Source organism: Empidonax traillii, unplaced genomic scaffold (genome assembly GCF_003031625.1).
Source record: "Empidonax traillii isolate 1590-97213 ecotype Southwest subspecies unplaced genomic scaffold, ASM303162v1 scaffold168:size1726349, whole genome shotgun sequence".
Classification (NCBI taxonomy): domain Eukaryota; kingdom Metazoa; phylum Chordata; class Aves; order Passeriformes; family Tyrannidae; genus Empidonax; species Empidonax traillii.
Genome location: NW_020955361.1, coordinates 150,665 through 163,300, shown reverse-complemented (window position 1 = coordinate 163,300; position 12,636 = coordinate 150,665). Strand labels below are relative to the sequence as shown.

Below are 12,636 nucleotides of genomic sequence, written 5' to 3'. Positions count from 1 at the left end.
GCCGGGCGGGCACAGGTGTGTGCGGGCGGCCCGGCCCTGCCCAGCCCGGCTGTGCCCTCGGGATGCGCTGAGAAGCGGAGCACGGAGGCGATGGAAGCGCTGGAGACGAACAGCAGCTGCAGCAACGGTGGGTGCAGCCCCGGGGGGAGCGGGACCGGCCCGGGGGGAGCGGCGGGACAGGTCTGGGAAGGGGCTGAGCCCGCGGCACCTCCCGGCCTTATCCCCCAACAACCACCCCCGCCCCGGCTTTGGGGCTGTCCTCTGTCACTGCTCTGGTTTTCTTCCTGGGTTTGGGGTTTCTTTTGAGTTTCCCATAAGAATGGGAAAATGGGAAAACTTGAGCCACGCAGGCAGCACCACTCTCTGCCAGCCTCACAGTACACAGAGAACTTCTGTGGGACTTGGGGTTTAGTCCTTTAAAGATTAACTAATCCAGTGGGTGATCACCCCATCCTGCTGCCTTATACTTGTGCCCATTTTCACCCAGACCGGGAGGCAAATTCCCCCCATACCTCCCAAGAAATTTTTTTCCACTATCAAAGATGTTTTTCTATTAGAGAACCTTTGGAAATTCATCTAGAAAGTCACTGGAATTTTTTCACTTGGAAAAAAAGTTTATTTCCAGTTCAGATCCAAAACCTCAGCTATGTGTGCAAGAGCCAGGGCTTGCAGCTGCAGAAGATCTAAGCCAGTCTCCTGATTCAGGAAAAAAGTGGGACCCATGCCCAGGCTGCTGGGAGCAGTTTAGCCATTGCACACTCCTGCCTATACACACACATGCTTGCTCCATGTTTCCTACATGAGTTCAGGCAGAAAATAGAAGTCTTTTACTACAAAGGGACTTCTGTGACACTCCACGTAGCTGCTCTGTTCCCCACGGTCACAGTCACGCTGTCTTTACTACACTCAGAGTGAAGGTTGCAATAGAAAGATGTGCTGGGTGTGGTAGGAGTGTTGGGGTGGAAGAAGCTGAGCAATTTTCCCACCCACACACAGCAACACACCTTGGCCAGAGAGACAGGGCTGTAGTGCTCTTGGTGTTAACAGCAGAAAACCGTGCCTGCTCTCAGTCATTCCACACTGGCAGGACTAGGTTTGCTTTAGGAGCACTCAGGCACTCTACACATAGGTAGAATAAAACCATTAAAGAGCAGAGGCAGCACAGAGATGAAACTTTGCTCCAAGACAAACCTGTTGTTGTCTTATGACACAGTTCAGTACACAGAGCTGGAACAGATGCACAGTTACAAAGTGCTGGCATCACTCCACATTAAACTCGAAGTTACAAGCTGCAGATGAGCTGGCAGATGTAAGGATTAGTTGGCTGGACTGCACCAAGGCCTTTGAATCAACAAGGTTGAGTGTTGATAAAGCATAGTTCAACCCCATAACATCTGAGTTCGGTGGAGATACTCTGGCATATATGTTTGTAAGTTTAAATTACACTATTAGAGAGGTCTTTGTGGCCTTCCAGTTCAGTGTGTAGACTGATCAACACATTCAGTGTCCAAGAGATGGCCCTAAATCTGCCACTCACCTTGCCATTTCCACATATGAGTAAAGAGGTGTCCTGAGCTTTTGAGAGCCGATGGGTGTGTGCTCTTAGGGTGACAACATGGGTGGCTGTTCAGGGGGACATCTGAGTGAGTCCAAGGGCAATAGAGACACATTCTTGATAGTCATGTCAGTAATTTGCTGGTTTATCTCCATGGTGGTCTCACAGGGTCTCTGATCACCCTTTCGTGCCTTTCCCACCGGGTGGTGTGCCAAGTGATCAGCGATGCTGACCCAGCTGGCTCCGTCCTGGACAACGGGACTTCGGATAATTTCTGGATAACTCAGCTGGAGAGCAGTTATGGATTCTACATTGGCCTGGGCTTGGCTGTCTTCTCCAGCTTCCTCATTGGAAGCAGTGTCATCCTCAAGAAGAAGGGGCTGCTACGGCTGGTGGAGAAGGGAGGCACCAGGGCAGGTAAGGGTTCTGGGGCAGGGCAGGAGGGAGAAGGTCCTTCCAAGAACCACATACCTCATCCAAACTCCAGCACTCATAAGGCAAGGGAACGTCTCTGGGTACGGTCAGTCTTCTGTCAGCAGTGTAAATAAGACCTTTTGTGGATGCATTTTTATGTGTGAGACTGAGACAGCAGTGCTGTGAGGGAGCTGAGGAGCTAATTTACAGAGCCCTGCTTTGGAAAAGAGCTAACTTAGAGAGCCCTGCACTGGAAGAGCTCAGGTAAAAGCAGCATTCCCCTGCCTGGCACGGCAAATAGCAAGTGACGTGCCCTGTGCGATCAGATCTGCCCCACCAGAAGAACTGTACACGTCCATCACAGCTCTTACATGGGGGGCAGTGAGGCCAGGAGGAAGCAGAGTGCTGAAAGCTCCTTGAAATGGGCCCCTTTGCACAAAGCTACAAGTCATCACCGTGACACAGACCAGCACAGCGCTGTGACCCCGCTCTTGCCCTTATTGATGCACTGGGCAGCTTTGCCACCAGGTCACCGACACAAGGACATGGCCCCATGTGCTTTAATTAGCAAAAGCCATATTTGAATGCAGGACTGCACGCCAGTGCTGTGTGTGAGCTCTGCTTGTGGTTTCAGAAGCGTTCCTTCTGAGGTATGTTGCTCAACAACCTGTAGATAACTTTCCTCTAGCACCAGGCTCTTAGGGTGAAGTGTGTGTTTATAGATGGGCAGTGGTGGAGGAGCACTGCCTACAGCAGAATTGCACTGTGGAATTGGACACATCCCATCAGCACTGTAAACGTGCTCTGGCAGCAGTGTAAGTCCTACCTGGCAGCTGACCTACTTGCATAACTACAAAACAAAGCAATGATAATTAAAATACTGCTGCTCCCAAGGCCTGGCCTGGGAACAGTTCTCAAAAATTTTTTCAGAGGGAGTAAATGTGGCCATCCCCATTTTACCGTGTCCCCAAATGGGGACACAGAGGCATGGAATGATGAAGGGACTGTCCAGAGTCAAACAGCAAAGCTACCAACAGCACCTGAGCCACAGGCCAGTCTTGAGTCTCCACTCTCTGCCCTTAGTCTGGCCACAGGCAGCTGCTGAAACACAAATAGGTTTGGAATTATATTTGTGCAATGAAATATCAGTATTGCTTCAACTGTAGAAGATGTCTCTCTCCTCCTTCCCTCCATGAACTTCTTCCCACAACAGAGCCAAGTGAGTGAAACAAGAGAAAACCCCTTCCTATTTTTCAGAATGTTTAACAAGGAATTAGAGATTAATGGCAGAAGACTGCTGCTGACAAAAAGAGTTCTTGAGAAAAACCCCAAACAAGCAAAACAAACAAACAAACAAACAACCCCAAAACAAATAAACCAGCAATTTCTAAGGAATACCAAAGGATAGCATTTGAAGCATTTGTGAACTTACTGAGGAGCCAGAAGAGGCTGAATTCTAGTAAAAGATTTTTCCCTGTAGCCTGAAATCTTTCTGTTCAACTTTTCATTTCCTGTTGTCCCCATCTCACCCTTTAATCTCTCAGTCCCAGGGTGTCACCCCTTCCATCCTAGCACATCACTTTTCTCCAAGGCAGGTCAAACACTGCTGTTACTGACAGCTCCACTCGAGTCAGATTTATCAAAAACATGGGCTCCCTCTGACCCAGCAAAATCAGGGGTCACAGTATCAGCAGGCTTAAGCTCCTTATGCCCAACAGCTTGTGGGTTAGGACAGAGCTGGATTAGTTCCCAACAGAGTATGTCCATTCTTCCTTATTTACATCCCTTTTTTTTTCATTTAGTTGTTTCAGTGCCAGGAATTATTTTTCATCAGAAATGCCCAGTCATATAATGGCTCTTACACATGAAGTTAGCATCAGGTTTGCTGGCGGTTCATGCTGAGGCCCTGCAATACAATCACTGTATACAGCAGTGTACAAAAGGAGCAGAGAGCTTCTGGGACAGGACACAGGGAGCCTTCACCTTGCAATTTATCCCTCTCCAAAGGGACATTTCTCATCTCTTGCTCTGATGAACATGGCTCTTAATTCCTGCATACCCATGTGCTTTTCTTCCCCAGGAGATGGAGGCCATGGCTACCTAAAGGACTGGCTCTGGTGGGCTGGCTTGATAACCAGTAAGTAGAAGCTCTTTCCCTGGGTTTGAAGCTTTTCCAGGGTCTGTCCCTTGTGTGGAACAAGCTGTCTCGTGGCTTAAAGGCTGTTTTGTGTTGAGTTTCCCCATCCTCAACAGAATTTCCTCAAGGAGAGGAGAGGCAGTGAGCCTTGCAGGATCTCCCTCTCCATCCTCCTGCGGGGCTGGTAGGACTTGCTAGCTCAGTTTTACCTGATCAAAAGCATGAAAAGCCAGGTTTTAATGAGGCAGCTGGCAGGTCTGCCTGTGTACCAGGCACAAGGCAAACAGCCTCCTGTGTGTGCCTGGGGCTCTGGGAAAGGTTCCTGCCGTGGCACAGGGAGATAACAGAGGTGTTGGTAGCAGCTCCTCTCTTGAGCAAGGCTTTCTTTCCCTCAGAGCAAGCCTTAAAACCATTCTTTCATGCTGGAGCCTTAAAATAGCTCCCCAAACTGGACTCAAAGTTGCAGAGAGAGCAGTGGATTTCACAAGAGGGTTTTTCAGAGCCCTCTTGTCTGGCTCTCGCTGCTGCAGCAGCAGCAGCTCAAGGTGCCCCCACCTTGCCCTGCCCTTGCAGCTCCTGTGAGCGACCACACACAGCCCTCACTGCTTGGGGACAAGGACAGCTGAGCCAGAGAGGACAGTACAGCGCCAAGGACACACTGGGGAGGTGAGGAGCAGCCTCCCAGCACTGGGGCTCCCACAGCTGCCCCTCTCCCTCATTAACCCCCCAGAAACAGCCTGGCAGGGCAGGAGGGTTTAGTGAATTCTCACAGGTCAGCCCTGACACGGCCAAGCCCTGGCACCCCCAGCCCTCCCCTGTGTGGGTGCAGGGCTCCAGGGGTGCCCCCTGCTTGTGTTCATTTGTGATAGATTCTCACCCACTGTCTGCCCCTGTTCAGCAGCAGCATGAAGCACCCAGCATAAAACCCACTCTCCAGCTGATATCTTACTGGTTTGCAAGCCCACAAGAGAAAACATAAAATGTACACTGTAACTCACTGGTATTTATTTTTCTTATGTTTGTTTAGTGGGTGGAGGGGAAGCTGCCAACTTTGCTGCCTATGCCTTTGCTCCTGCAACTATTGTCACGCCTCTGGGGGCTCTGAGCGTGCTCATAAGGTGATTTTTGTGTCTATAGTTTGTAATTTGCCTTTTTTTGTTTGTTTGTTTGCCTGCTTGTCTTGTAAAGCTAGAAAGAACTTGAAGTGATGCTAATATGATTTATTCTGCCTAGAGGAAAGAAATGTTTCAGTGTTTAAAAAAAAAAACAACAACACTTTAATGGTGGTTGTCCTTTTGGGGGGATCATTTGTGAACCATTGAATTGAGGAGTCTGCCCTTCTGGAAATGGTGCATGTGGAGAGCAGCCACATACACTGCAGGTTAAACTATTGCAAATATCAGCATTACTTCCTTCCTTATTCTAAGTATTTATTTATCCAATTCAAGGTTGTTTTGATTTGTTTGTTTGTTTTGTTTTGATCTCATAGTCAACAGTACTAAAAATCTGAAAGGGTCAAAAATATCAGGCTTTTTTTCAAACTGCCTCTCATTTGCCTTTTATTTTTTAGGTTTTTAGGGTGCTCTGATGTTGTGGGTTTTTATACTTGTGGCTGTTGACAAAAGGGCTGAAACCTTTTTTATTTCTTTATTTTTAAAAAGAGATTCCCACCAAAATACATGACTCTGGGTACTGAAGGTTTTATAGAAAGACTGTTATTGTGAAATGCATAAGCAGACTGCTCCTGGTGTCTTGTCCCATATTTTTGTGGACAACAACTAGATATTTTTGTAGATTTATCTGTAGCCCCAGCACCTTCCACATTTCTCTGAGGCTTAATAGTTCTGATTTAGTTAAAATTAATGTGACTTTTGTTGTGAGATTCAGCTTTTTTTCTGTGTTACACTGGTCCTTGAAGTAACTTCCCTGAGCGCTAAAAGCTCCAAAATGCCCATCAGCTCATGTGAGATTCTGGAGGCCCAGAAAATATTTCTGAGGATGTGTTAATACATTCAGCATTTTTGCACCTTGCTGTCTCAAGAGCTGTGATCTGCAGATCACACCTGCACCTCTGCAGGCTCAGCTACCAGTAGATGCAACGTGATTGTGTATCAACACACCGGAATCCAACTAATTTACGCCAAATTTGTGTCCTTGTATCACATGAAAGCATTCTTAACTTTATTTTAGCTGCTCTTCCCTCTTTAAAGGACTGTAAAGCACCAGTTGACATTTTTCTGTCCCGTGCAGTGCCATCCTGTCTTCGTATTTGCTTGGAGAGCGGCTCAACCTGCTGGGAAAGCTGGGCTGCATGCTGAGCCTGGTGGGCAGCACTGTGATGGTGATACACGCTCCAGAGGACGAGGAGGTCACCACTCTGGATGAAATGACTTCCAAGCTGAAGGAACCAGGTAATCAGGAGGGCGCATTTTCCTCCCCGGGGCTGGGCAGTGCCCGCTGATCCCTGTTCCCGCTGCTCAGTTTTGAATTCTCTTCTCCCTCTTGCAGGTTTCCTTGCTTATGCTGCGATCCTCTTGGCCCTCTGCTTCCTCCTGATCTTCTACCTGGCACCCCGTTATGGCCAGAGCAACATCCTCATCTACCTCACCATCTGCTCCGTTATTGGTGCCTTCTCCGTGTCCTCAGTCAAGGGCTTGGGAATTGCCATCAAGGGCTTCTTTGCTGGGCAGCCTGTGCTGCAGCACCCATTGACATGGATCCTGGTCATCACGCTGGTGGCATCCATCACTACACAAATCAACTACCTCAACAAGTCCCTGGACATCTTCAACACCTCCTTGGTGTTTCCCATCTACTACGTGCTGTTCACCACCATCGTCATCTCGACTTCCATCATCCTCTTCAAGGAGTGGGTCGCCATGACCGTCGTCGACATCATCGGGACAGTTTGTGGCTTCCTCACCATCATTTTGGGGGTGTTTTTACTCCACGCCTTCAAAGACCTGCATGTCAGTTTAGAGAATCTACCGCAAGTCCTCCAGAATGAGCAAGAAGTGCCGGTCACCAGAGATGACAAGAACGTCCTGATAGAGGTGGACAACTCCAGCATCGCCCCAGAGGATAAACCCAAGGTATTCACTCTCTACTCCTGCCATGTTATATGTGAGGGACTGGAGGGTGGGTGAATGGGTTGATCAATATTCCAGCTGTCATTGAGCAGTTTAAAAGAGGAAAAGGGAAAAATAAAACCAACAGTGTCTTATCCAAAGCTTGGCAGAATCAAGCCAAAACTTTTTCCAGGCTTTTGGATGGGATCTCTGTCACGGTGTGGCAGCGAGGGGTGTTTAATCCTTGCTGTGCCTTAGTACATGCAGCCACTGAAAACAAAAATCCTCTTGAAATATGATAGTCCTGGGACAAAGCTCCTCTCCGAGGCCCCTTCCCATCTCTTATTCTTGGCAGGGCAAATGTTTAGTCTTGAACTCCTTCCCCTGGGTGGCCATTGATGTCTTTTTTTTTTTTTTTTTTTTTTTTTTTTTTTTTTTTTTTTTTTTTTTTTTTTTTTTTTTTTTTTTTTTTTTTTTTTTTTTTTTTTTTTTTTTTTTTTTTTTTTTTTTTATTTCTAGGCATTGGCATGAACTCTAAAATATACACCAGTATCTCAAGTGGAGATGAGAAACAAGGACTGAACAGTGCACTCCTGCTATTCAGACTCTGTCCATCCATATTTGATCACTTGCTCTGCAAATAATTGGACAAGAATATTGGTGAATATGGGCAAAACTTGGCAATTTTTGGAATAGGCACTCAGGCTCAGTGGCTGGACCCAAACCATGAAGTGCTTTTAGACCATGGCAGGGAAATCTTTTTCAACTTTCGTTTTCCTGTGAGATCACAGAGTTTCCCTGCAGCATAGTGTTAATTATTTTTATGGGAGTTTTATTTGTTTGGAGTTTTCTTTTTCCTTAGCAGCTGCAGTGCCCAGGCCATGTTGATGGGGTTGGTGAGGCCTCTGGGCCTGATCCAGACCTCACCCAAACAAGGGGCAGCCTCTTCTCAGGCTGGCAAGGAGCTCTGTCAGGATAAACTCTATGTCATGAAAAACACTGCCACTGTCCCCAAGACTGCTTGAGATAATCTTTTTAGTCTAAAAGACAAAGTGGCTGTAAATGTTACGTATTTTTTCCTTAGGAAATATCTTGACCTTGGCGAGCCCCCTAACTCTTTGAGCCCCTGTCCTTTTTTTGTTGTTGCTTAGGAAGAGGAGTGAGCTGCGTGTTAAAAAATGAGAAGGCATTAGAGGGTGATGCTCTGCAGAGCTGCAGGGATGCAGTTTATCCCAGAGCAGTCCCTCTCTCCATCTCTCCCAATATGGCACAGCTGGCCTTTTGCTCAGGGCTCATCTTTGAAACACCCTTGGGTTTGTATCATTGGTCAGGATGAACGGATGGAAGGAATGACATTTTGAGCTGGAAGATGAAAAAGGAGGGTATTACTGCAGTTAAAAGGTTTTTCCCATCTCACTGCTGGGTCTTATGGGGAGACTGGAGTTCATTTGCTGACAGCAAATCCCAAACAGGGAGCAGCAAGGCCTGAGCCAGTCCAGAGGCAGCTCTGCGTGGGTTATCCCTGGCCCACAGCACACACTGATGGTGCCTGAGATGCCCACCTTGTTATACCTGGGTCTGAGCATCACTGAGCAAATGCAACTTGGGGTTGCAGAAGAGAGGACTATACAATCTCTTCTTTTAATAACATTTCAGTACTATTTTTTTGGAATGTGGAAAGGAAAATAAAGGTTTTTTCTAAAAAAAAAAAAAAAAAAGGTAACAGTCGCAGGTGGATCTGAAAGTTTTTAATGATTTCTCTCATCTTACTGGTGTAGCCCTAAAGGATAAACAGTCTGAGGAACAACTGAGTGCAGCAGAAAGAGCGTCTAGAGGAGAGTAAAACAGCAGCGACCTCCTTTGGTGACAGACAATAATCCAAGTCGCTCACTCTAGCTTTTGTTTTGGCATCCTAATCAGTGTAATGCTTTATGCATTTTATCTTAGGAAATGACTGTAAATGGGACTTTCCTCACTGCCTAGAACTGTATTTCATAAAAGCCATTCCTCCAGCAATCCTGCCATCTCTGGAGAAATGCCACATAGAAAATGAAGGTTTGAACCGAGGTAATGAAATAGCACACAGTGGAAAGAGCATTTGTTAATGACAACCAACAAATTTATTAAAACCAGGCAAAAGGCACAATGACTTGCATTCTTCAAGTATTTGCATAGATGCATAGAGAGCATTATTGTAAACCATTAATAAACCATTAATATGGTGGACACAGGAGAAAGTGAGATGTATTTTAATATATGTTTTCCCAAGTAACATTATCTTTCAGAAATCCAGGTTTTACCATCTTTTACTCCTCCTGCAGTTCCCCTGTTCTCATTCAGCTCGACTTGCACACATCTGAAAATTTATAAGGACCTAAGTAAAACTACTTTCTGGGGATTTTTATGATATTCCAGCAATAAAGTTTTCCATTAGAGTTTGGGTGCATCCAGTTGTTCTCTGAGCATTGTGTGTCCAGGCGCATTTTTGAAAACCTTGATCCCATGGTCACATGAAATGCTCAGTGAAAATAATTTTAGGGATTTTGAGTGGACATTTGCTGGAGATCAGGGGTTGGAGCAGAAGTGTGCTGCTGTGTCCTCAGTGAGGGCTCAGATAAAAGATCAAGTTCTTGTGATTGAATCTACTGCTACAGTGTATGTGCAGTCCTGCTCCACCTGTGAGCACCAAAACATGCCATGACATCCAGAGCTGCACCCCAAGAAACAACAAGTTTGGGGGTTCTTTGAATATACATTTTTATATGTAATATATCCCAACTATAGAAAAAGACCTAAAGATCAGGAAGCTGTTGTCTTTCATTTGATATACCTTGATTCAGAAAGGAGTTTTTTTAGGTTGGTTTGTTTTCCAGGCACGTAAAAGGTAAGAAGAGGTCTAAAATCAGTAAGATAAGGAATAATCAGCGAGAAATTCAACCCTGTGAACTGTTTCCTTGTGGAGAAAGAGGTAGTAAAGTTGTGAAAACTAGTGTGGTTGAAGTCCTTACAGATACACTACTACATATAACTACAAATTTAATGAGTACTTGGAGTTTATCTGGTTGGTTTGGTTTTTTTTAATCTAGGGAAAGAGAACCATCAGACAAGACTCTTTTTTCTTTATGCCAATAATAGTTTCTCACATGTGGAGCAGCAGTCACGCTGTTTGAGGATTTTTCCATAATAAATCAGACACAACAGAACTGTTGTAACCACAGCTCCAGATTTCCCTGGGTTCTCCTAGGGAATCATTTCAAGGAAAAAAAATTATATCTGGCATAACAAAAGGTCTTATTTTAAAATCCTGAGGAAAAAAATACCCAACCATACAAAAGCCCAAACTATTAGGAGAAGAAAAAAACCACAAATTCATAAGGGAGAATCCGCAGGGTCAGAACCATCAGCTGCTTAAAGTGCACACAGACAGCTCTCTCCATCCATGGCTTGGAGGAAAAAACCTGGAGTAAAAGAGCTGCCTTACAAAAGCACCATGTGTTGTGTTAATATTTCTGCTGTTTCTCCACTGGGCATTTTTAAGGTAGGTTTTTCAGTGGTTTGGGGAGCAGACAGCCCATGCTGAGTTACTGCTCAGCACAGACTGAAGTCTGAGGAGATGTGCAAAAGTGCCTGTTGATCCACGGTACCGCATGCTGGAGGGGAGGGCTCAGCACTGCCCTTTGCTGAGCGTCCTCCTGGCCTTTTGCTCTGGATCTTGGCCAGTCTCCCTGTCGTACCTTGAGTGTGTCCTAATGACGTGGCTGAGAGCTCATGGGCCATGCTGGGGATGCTTTCAGGTGTTACAGCACCGAGGGAAGACAAGCGAGTGCTGGAGGACAGACAGGTTGCAACGCTCTTGCTGAGGATGGTTATATAGGGAAAATAATCAATCCACTCTCCTAAAGCCAGTCAAAACCCACAGTGGCCCACAAATTACATTTCCATGGTTTGCTCCCTGTTGTGGCCCCACTTGCCACACACTGTAAACTGAAAATAAACTGAAGAAAGTTATCACCAGCTGCCTTCTGCTCTCCCAGGAGGCAGCGGGTTCTTTATAGCACCAATGTATGCTCCTGCAGCTGCGTGGAGGGGCTGAGGAAGCCAACAGGGCTGGGGCTCACATAAAAGCCCATCAGGGCCAGCACCTGCACTCACAGCTTGTTCTCCCTGGTAACACTTCAATAACTGATTAAAAACACATGAAACCCCCCTCGCCCCATCCCTGCATTGGATATTGCACAACAATATTTAAATACCGTACAAACAAGTCACCCCTACACGGAAAAGGCTGTCAGCAGAGAGGGTCCAGCTCAGCTTGGCATGTACCTGGGGCACTCCTGCCACACCTGACTGCAGCTTGGTGAGTCACGGAGGAAACGGGAGGCAAGAGGAGAGGAACGGAGACGCTGTGGCAGGGAGTGTGTCTGGGGGTGATGAAGGCCATCCAGTGCCCTGTGAAGGTCACAACCAGCCAGAACAAACTGCTTCAGGAGTGCCCACGGGAGCCTGGCTGTCCCACTTTCCAGCTGTTCACTGCTCCAGCCATCCAGACACTGGCATTCTGGGTGAGATGGAGAAAGGGAAAAGAGAGAGGAGTGAGCAGTGGAAGAGCAAGCACTGCCCTCGCCCTCTCCTGGAGCTGATGTTACTGCCAGCCAGGGGAAGCCTGTTTCCATTCACATGCACTCACACCCTAAAGCATCACCTACACAGGAGATTCTCCCACCAAGAGCACAATGAAATTCATCCAGTTTTCTCCATTTTTCACAGGTGGCCTCCAGTATGTAGCAGGCTGGAGGCAATAGAACTGTGCTGTGTGGAGTGGAGGTGTTTTGTATTAAGTGATCCCATTTGCAGGGCACTGAACTCAGTGTCTGAAAGTCCCTTATTAACTGCCCTTATTAAGGACAATTTTGGGAAACACTCCTTGCAGAGAAAGCATCTCAGCCATGGCTAGAGAGGCTGGAAAGAATTTTTGTTCCTTACTGGGATCTCCAAGTCTTGTGTGAATCTTCATGTTTTGCTGCTCTTCACTAATGGTTCTGGGTCACACACACCTCCACCCCTCATTGCTCTGCCCCACTCCCACCATCACACCCAGTACCTACCCCTGCCCCAGGCTGGAGCCGTCCTGGAGTTCTGGTGTGTGCAGGAGGCAGTGGGACAGCAGGACTGTTCCCCTGCCAGGCTCTGGATCTGGATGGGACAGGATCAGCTGGCAAAGCCCTTTGGGGTGGCCGGGGCCTTGAAATATCCTGTGCAAGAAAGGAATAGTTTTGAATTCTCAGCTTCAACAGATGCCCAGCCTATAAACAGAGATGATATTTGCATTCAATTTACATGGTGTGAACTTCAGGGTATGGCCAGAGGTCCTTGGGACCTCCTGGGCTTTCTTCTTGTTTTGCAGGTCTGTGCAGGCTGGGTATGGACCTGCCCAGCATAAGGTCTCTGGTTTGGAGTTAACC

The 12,636-nt window shown here is 46.8% G+C and overlaps 2 protein-coding genes across 2 annotated transcripts in view; one reads left to right on the top strand and one right to left on the bottom strand.

Annotated features, from left to right (window-relative positions):
• On the top strand, positions 1-7,709 carry NIPAL4 (NIPA like domain containing 4). The gene is made up of 7 exons (XM_027885594.1): positions 1-127; positions 1,724-1,972; positions 4,050-4,106; positions 5,134-5,224; positions 6,357-6,517; positions 6,615-7,198; positions 7,694-7,709. The coding sequence occupies exons 1-7, from the start codon at positions 91-93 to the stop codon at positions 7,703-7,705; spliced, it is 1,191 nt and encodes a 396-aa protein (XP_027741395.1). The 5' UTR covers positions 1-90; the 3' UTR covers positions 7,706-7,709.
• A 1,600-nt stretch (positions 7,710-9,309) lies between these two features.
• ADAM19 (ADAM metallopeptidase domain 19) overlaps positions 9,310-12,636 on the bottom strand; it is a 38,265-nt gene continuing 34,938 nt past the window's right edge. Inside the window, exon 23 of the mRNA XM_027885595.1 lies at positions 9,310-11,732. Within this exon, the coding sequence (XP_027741396.1) occupies positions 11,658-11,732 (75 nt within the window). The 3' untranslated portion in view covers positions 9,310-11,657. The remainder of the gene's footprint in view (positions 11,733-12,636) is intronic.

Excerpts from the sequence above, each read along its gene's own strand:
- NIPAL4 (XM_027885594.1), top strand. The coding sequence starts at position 91 with ATGGAAGCGCTGGAGACGAACAGCAGCTGCAGCAACG. Across the intron at positions 1,973-4,049 it reads GAAGGGAGGCACCAGGGCAG|GAGATGGAGGCCATGGCTAC; the intron begins GTAAGGGTTCTG and ends TTTCTTCCCCAG. Across the intron at positions 4,107-5,133 it reads GTGGGCTGGCTTGATAACCA|TGGGTGGAGGGGAAGCTGCC; the intron begins GTAAGTAGAAGC and ends ATGTTTGTTTAG.